At 54.6% G+C, this 7,083-nt stretch overlaps 1 protein-coding gene across 2 annotated transcripts; it reads left to right on the top strand.

The window, feature by feature from the left end:
* Positions 1 to 919: 919 nt before the first annotated feature.
* Positions 920 to 5,513, top strand: KLF4 (KLF transcription factor 4). Of its 2 annotated transcripts, XM_012736781.3 has the most exons (5): positions 928 to 1,414; positions 1,532 to 1,652; positions 2,312 to 3,308; positions 3,408 to 3,572; positions 4,556 to 5,513. In XM_012736781.3, the coding sequence occupies exons 1-5, from the start codon at positions 1,410 to 1,412 to the stop codon at positions 4,729 to 4,731; spliced, it is 1,464 nt and encodes a 487-aa protein (XP_012592235.2). In that variant the 5' UTR covers positions 928 to 1,409; the 3' UTR covers positions 4,732 to 5,513. The 2 variants fall into 2 exon arrangements, with proteins under 2 accessions (XP_012592234.2, XP_012592235.2); XM_012736780.3 differs by having other exon boundaries at positions 920 to 1,414; positions 2,312 to 3,572.
* Positions 5,514 to 7,083: the final 1,570 nt, after the last annotated feature.

The raw sequence follows: 7,083 nt of genomic DNA, 5'->3' as shown, positions 1-7,083 counted from the left end.
CTCTCCCCGACCCCTCCGATCTTTAGCCCTTGCACTCCTTTAAATATCAATACCATAACTCGGATCCCCATCCCGGCCCCTGTCCGCCTGCTCCAGGCGCGGAACAATCCTCCAGCCTTCTCCGGCGGTTCCCAGAGCCGCCACCCAGTGCCGGGCACCCACCTCCTCCCCACCCCATCCCCGCCCCTACCCCCACCCTCACCCCGGCCGGTGGCCCCGAGAGGAACCGTGCGCGGCCAGGCCGAGCGCCCGCAAAGGCGCTGCGGGGCGGGAGCCCGGCTCCTGCGTGCGTAGTGGGGGAGGGAGAGCTGGCTGAGTCACGCGGATAATCGCGCTGTCCTCTAGCGCGCAGATAGCGCGGCGAGCGCGTGCTGGAGCCGGGGCAGGGGTGCGTTACCGTCCCCCTGCTCCCCCACCGGCCTTCCCGCCTCGGGCTTCGAACCCAGGGAACCGGCAATGGCGGCGCGGACAGCCTTGGTCGCGCGGCTGCCGAACCAGCGCCCCCTTCCCTGCGCCCGCGCTGGGGCGGACACTGCCGCCGTCACCACCGCCGCCGGCGTCAGCGCGGCTCCAGCTCGCCAGCTGCCGGGCTGGCGTCACGGCCGGGCCCCTCCCGCGCCCCGCCCCCACGTGCGCCGAGTTTGTTTATTTAGCTGCCATGGCAACGCGCCGGGGGCGGGGAGAAGAAAGGGAGGGGCGGGGCCTGGCGGCGGGCCCCGGCGCGCAGCGGGGAGAAGGCGGGGGCACCGGGGTAGCCCAAAGTTATAAGTAAGGAGCGCGCGGCGGCCGCCGGCAGTTCCCCGGCCCGAGAGAGCGAGCGCGGCTGCGGGCGCGCGGGGAGCAGAGGCGGTGGCGGGCGGCGGCGGCACCGGGAGCCGCCGAGTGCCCCTCCCCGCCCCTCCGGCCCCCCACCCACCTACCCGCCCGTGGCCCGCGCCCATGGCCGCGCGCGACCCAAGCAGCCCCCCGGACTCCGCGCCCTGCGCCGCCGCCCAGCCCGCAGCTCAGCGCCACCGCGGCCAGTCTCACCTGGCGGCGCCGCCCGCCCACCGCCCCGGCCACAGCCCCTGCGCCCACGGCAACAGCCGCAGCGACAGCGACAGCGGTGGGGGACGCTGCTGAGTCGAAGAGAGCGCAGCCCGGCCACAGGACCTACTTACTCGCCTTGCTGATTTGTCTATTTTTATAAAAGTTTACAACTTTTCTAAGAACTTTTGTATACAAAGGAACTTTTTTAAAAAGACGTCTCCAATTTATATTTAATCCAAAGAAGAAGGAAGGATCTTGGGCAGTTTGGGGTTTTTGGTTTTGGCTTCGTTTCTAAGTCTTTTTTTATTTTCTTCGTTGATTTTGGGGTTCGGGTACCCCCGCTGCTTCGGCTCCCGAGGACCTTCTGGGCCCCCACATTAATGAGGTAGGTGAGACGCGGGGCGCTGCGGGTAGAGAGGGGTGAGGACCGGGGGGACGCACCCGAGCGGCGGCCGAAAGTGGTCCCTGACTCCTGCCTCGGTGCGCCCCGCCCGGTCCGCAGGCAGCCACCTGGCGAGTCTGACATGGCTGTCAGCGACGCGCTGCTCCCGTCTTTCTCCACGTTCGCGTCCGGCCCGGCGGGAAGGGAGAAGACACTGCGTCCGGCAGGTGCCCCGAATAACGTGAGTGTCGCCCTGGGCAGCCGGGAACACCCGGTGGGCTTTTGTGGGTGGGGTGGGGGCGGGCGGAACCCCGAGGTCACCCAGAGCCTCTGGGCGAGGGTAAGGAGTGGTCACGGCGCGGACACCGCAGCTTCCCCGGGATGGCTTCCGCGCCCTTAGCTCGGCTGTACGTGCCTGTGGTCCGGGCACTGCGGAGCCGCCGGGGGCGCACAGCGGGTCCTCACGTGTCCCCGAGCAAGCACTCGGTAGGGCGGGCGCGCGCGGGCCACCGGGCGGGAGGTGACTGCGTCCCCAGACACAGACACTGGGCTGGAGTGAGCTTAGCGCGTGGGCGGCCCCGTGGTGAGGGAGCACCGAGAGAGCCTCGGTGTCCCAATTCCGGGGGCGTCCCGGGATCTGGCGGGGGAGGGACCGGGGCTGGCTAGCCGCGGCTCTCGCTCACACGCAGTTGGGCACACAGTATAGACGCATCGCCTCTTCTGGGACCCGGGTGTGGGCCGAGATTGCAGCACTGGCGCCCGGGGTTCCCGGGCGCTTCCTGCCTGCTCAGTCCCCGTGTCTGGGCGGTGCAGGCGCGTGTGGCCCTCGAGCACGTCAGTACCGTCGGGCGGCAACTGGGGACCACCACCGATGATCTCTCTCCCGTCCTGTCCCCGCAGCGCTGGCGGGAGGAGCTCTCCCACATGAAGCGACTTCCCCCCGTGCTTCCCGGCCGCCCCTACGACCTGGCGGCGGCGACCGTGGCCACAGACCTGGAGAGCGGCGGAGCCGGCGCGGCTTGCGGCGGTAGCAATCCGGCGCTCCTACCCCGGAGGGAGACGGAGGTGTTCAACGATAACGATCTCCTGGACCTGGACTTTATCCTTTCCAACTCGCTGTCCCATCAGGAGTCCGTGGCTGCCACCGTGTCCTCATCGGCGTCAGCCTCATCCTCGTCCTCCCCCTCTAGCAGCGGCCCTGCCAGCGCGCCCTCCACCTGCAGCTTCAGCTATCCGATCCGAGCCGGGGGCGACCCGGGCGTGGCGCCGGGCGGCACGGGCGGAGGCCTCCTTTATGGCCGGGAGTCTGCGCCGCCTCCCACGGCTCCCTTCAACCTGGCGGATATCAACGACGTGAGCCCCTCGGGCGGCTTCGTGGCCGAGCTCCTGCGGCCCGAGTTGGACCCCGTGTACATTCCGCCGCAGCAGCCGCCGCCGCCAGGTGGCGGGCTGATGGGCAAATTTGTGCTGAAGTCGGCGATGAGCGCCCCAGGCAGCGAGTACGGCAGCCCGTCGGTCATCAGTGTTAGCAAAGGCAGCCCTGACGGCAGCCACCCGGTGGTGGTGGCGCCCTACAGCGGCGGGCCGCCGCGCATGTGCCCCAAGATCAAGCAGGAGGCGGTCCCCTCGTGCACCGTCAGCCGGCCCCTGGAGGCCCACCTAGGCGCTGGACCCCCTCTCAGCAATGGCCACCGGCCGACTGCACACGACTTCCCCCTGGGGCGGCAGCTCCCCAGCAGGACTACGCAGACCCTGGGTGCCGAGGAACTGCTGAGCAGCAGGGACGGTCACCCCGCCCTGCCGATTCACCCAGGCTTCCATGCCCACCCCGGGCCCAACTACCCACCCTTCCTGTCCGACCAGCTGCAGCCGCAGGTCCCGCCGCTCCATTACCAAGGTCAGTCCTGGGTTTTCTTAGCTGGGGCTGGGGAGCTGCGTGCGTGCCAGCCCTCCCCGGCTCACGGGATCTTGCTGACCTCACCTTCTTCGCCCCTAGAGCTCCTGACACCGGGTTCCTGCATGCCGGAGGAGCCCAAGCCAAAGAGGGGAAGAAGATCGTGGCCCCGGAAAAGAACCGCCACCCACACTTGTGATTACGCGGGCTGCGGCAAAACCTACACAAAGAGTTCTCATCTTAAGGCACACCTGCGAACCCACACAGGTAGGGGGACGCAGGCCGCGGAAAGGCGGGGGTTGGCGACCAGTCCCATAGGCTAACTGTGGACACTCCGCGGTGCCGCCTGGGGTTGCCAGCCAACCCTATCTCCTTCATCTCCCGGATCACAAGAGAGGCCAGCAAACCGGCGCCTACTCTTCTGCCCAGGAGCCTTTTGCTTGATGGATGGTATCTGTGCTTGAATGTGCAGTTTTGTGAGGCTTTTAAAAGGCAGGAGATTCTCAGTGGTATGTGGGCCTCTCCTAGCGTGAGCAAAATATTGCCCTTGTAATCAAGAAATTATACTCTGCAGTGCATAAGCACGATGTTTTGTTTTTTAATCCGTTTTTAAATTTCCAGACTATTTTCATTGGTTGTACCCGTCTTAGGTTCACCTTTCACTCTCCCTATTATTTTTAGCTGTGGTCTTAATAATTAGGCTTATTTAAATTCAAGGAATACGATGGTTACAACTGCTGGGGAGATTCTGGTTTAAGATTGTCACTGCAGAGAATTTCCATCTCAATGTAAATAAGTACATAAGGTCAATTTAGGTGTAGCCTTTATTAAAGTAAAGAAAAAAATAGCTGCCTGTGGCTTTTTAGATCCAATTGTAGTGGGTGGGATAGGGTATTACCGCTGGGTTTGGGCAGGGAGAGACACTACTCATCACAATGTCCAACCGCCATTTCATGTCTGTGTTGAAACAGCGCTGTAGAAAGAAGGTGGTTTAGATGGTGTTTGTGTTTTCATTGCTTAATTAATGTTCTCCTGAAAAGAGCAAATACTTAAGGCATGTATTATTCCTATTTATGGCCTGAAATTTAATATGGCCCTTCAGTGGTGTAGACGTTCCTGGATTCTTTCAGAATGATGGGGTACCTGCAAAGTTAGTTTAATATGTGGCCTCCGGTTTCTAAAAGGGCCAATTCTTTGTCATAGCAATGGCGTTAACACCTTTTTTTTTTTTGTTTCTTTCCCCTTTACAGGTGAGAAACCCTACCACTGTGACTGGGACGGCTGTGGGTGGAAGTTTGCCCGCTCCGATGAACTGACCAGGCACTACCGCAAACACACCGGGCACCGCCCCTTCCAGTGCCAGAAGTGCGACCGGGCGTTTTCCAGGTCGGACCACCTCGCCTTACACATGAAGAGACACTTTTAAGTCTCAAACAGTGAATATGACCCACACTGCCAAAAGAGAATTCAGTATTTTTTACTTTTCACACTGTCTTCCCGACAAGGGGAGGAGCCCAGCTGGAGCACTACAATCATGGTCAAGTTTCCCAACTGAGTCCACTCGTGAATGAATAATCAGGAGCAATGAGGAATCCAAAAGTGAAAAATCAAAGAACAGATGGGGTCTGTAACTGGATCTTCTTATCATTCCAATTCTAAATCCAACTTGAATATTCCTGGACTTACAAAACACCGAGGGGGGTGACTGGAAGCTGTGGATATCAGGGTATAAATTAGATCCGTGAGTTGGGGGAGGGAAGACCAGAATTCCCTTGAATTGTGTTTTGATGCAATATAAGCGTAAAGATCACCTTGTAATTCTTTTTGCCTTCTAAAAGCCATTATTATGATGTTAGAAGAAAAGGAAGAAATTCAGGTACTGAAAATGTGTTTTAATAGCCTAAATGATGGTGCTTGGTGAGTCTTGGTTCTAAAGGTACCAAACGAGGAAGCCAAAGTTCTCAAACTGCTGCATACTTTGACAAGGAAAATCTATTTTTGTCTTCCGATCTACATTTATGACCTAAGTCAGGTAAATAAGCCTGGTTTACTTTAACATTTTTATGCAGACAGTCTGTTATGCACTGTGGTTTCAGATGTGCAATAATTTGTACAATGGTTTATTCCCAAGTATGCCTTTAGTAGAACAAATGTTTTTTTCTATATAGTTCCTTGCCTTAATAAATATGTAATATAACTTTAAACAAACTTCTATTTTGTATATTTGTAAACTACAAAGTAAAATGAACATTTTGTGGAGTTTGTATTTTGCATACTCAAGGTGAGAATTAAGTTTTAAATAAACCTATAATATTTTATCTGAATAATGATTTCATTGTTTTGTTTTACTCCTGGAAAATACTGAACACATTTTAGTGTAAAAACACTGAAGCATAGGGCACGTGAGAGGCACACGAAAAAGGCCAACTTTACCTCAACAGGTTAAAAGACCTTTTTTAAAAAAAAAAAGCTACTTAGTTTTACGATAAATACTATCAATGTTGGACTGAGAGCTCTGAGTATTGGAAATTCAAAAATTATAAAATTAAACACCTGGTCCAGGCTTGGTCTTTCTAAGTGTGTTCATAAAACTACACAAAAGCAGTTTCCTTATCTGAATATGATTTTCCAGGTGGAAACAGCTTGATCATTCTTCAAATTATTCAGTTAAATGTGAAAATACTCATGAAACAAATACATATATTTGTATCACATTTTTTAAAATCTTTATGATTTATCTTTAATAAAAGTAATGAAAATATGTTTTCTCTGTGGAAGCCTGGCCTTGCACTCTTCACATAATTTGAGTAACAAAAGAACCTTCCCACAGCAGCCAACCCTAAGAACATAGTTCCACAGTGCCCTCCTGAGGATTAAAGGATTCATGTATGCTTAGTCTGTTACAGATATATTACTCCTACTAGTTATAGCTCTAAAGAGGTCACAGCCAAAGTTTTTAGCAGATTGGGTTTTTTTGTTTGTTTTTTGAGACAGAGTCTCACTCTATTTCCCTAGCTAGAGTGCCCTGGTGTCAGCCTAGCTCACAGCAACCTCAAACAACTGGGCTCAAGCAATCCTTCTGCCTCAGCCTCACGAATAGCTGGGACTACAAGCATGTGCCACCATGCCTGGCTAATTTTTTTTCTATATATTTTTAGTTGGCCAATTAATTTCTTTCTATTTAGTAGAGACAGGGTCTCGCTCTTGCTCTCAGGCTGGTCTCTAACTCCTGGCTTTGAACCATCCTCCAGCCTCGGCCTCCCAGAGTGCTAGGATTACAGGCGTGAGCCACCACACCCGACCCTAACAGATTGTTTTAAAACTTCATCAGATTTAAAATTATTCCAATTCACAAAACTAAGTGTAAAAATGTTGCTTTTGTAAGTTTGTAGCATTTCTATTTCTGAAGTTATTAAAGCTTAAAACTACTACGGTAGTCTCAAGTGTCTTGAGGGGGGGTGCCTAAGAGATTGAAGTTCATTTGTGGCTGTCACAAGATGGAAAAAGCATTTGTGACGCTTTTTGACATTTTATATATTTGTAATGGTGAAGTGAGTGACATACTTAGCATCCAGGGGAAAGAGGCTGACTGGCATTTTCTTTAGAATGCATATTAACGATATATCTAGCATCCAGATGTGTGTTTGCACCATGGGTGCATTTTATAAATGAAATAAAAAATAGGCCAGGCGCAGTGGCTCACGCCTGTAATCCTAGCACTCTGGGAGGCTGAAGCAGGCGGATTGCTCAAGGTCAGGAGTTCGAAACCAGCCTGAGC

The sequence above is a fragment of the Microcebus murinus genome, chromosome 12, assembly GCF_040939455.1.
Source record: "Microcebus murinus isolate Inina chromosome 12, M.murinus_Inina_mat1.0, whole genome shotgun sequence".
NCBI classification, from domain to species: domain Eukaryota; kingdom Metazoa; phylum Chordata; class Mammalia; order Primates; family Cheirogaleidae; genus Microcebus; species Microcebus murinus.
This window is presented reverse-complemented; position numbering and strand designations above follow the sequence as displayed.

Bases quoted from the DNA above. Each gene is read 5' to 3' on its own strand.
- KLF4 (XM_012736780.3), top strand. The intron at 1,653-2,311 runs GTGAGTGTCGCC...CTGTCCCCGCAG, and splicing joins CGGCAGGTGCCCCGAATAAC to CGCTGGCGGGAGGAGCTCTC. The intron at 3,573-4,555 runs GTAGGGGGACGC...TCCCCTTTACAG, and splicing joins ACACCTGCGAACCCACACAG to GTGAGAAACCCTACCACTGT.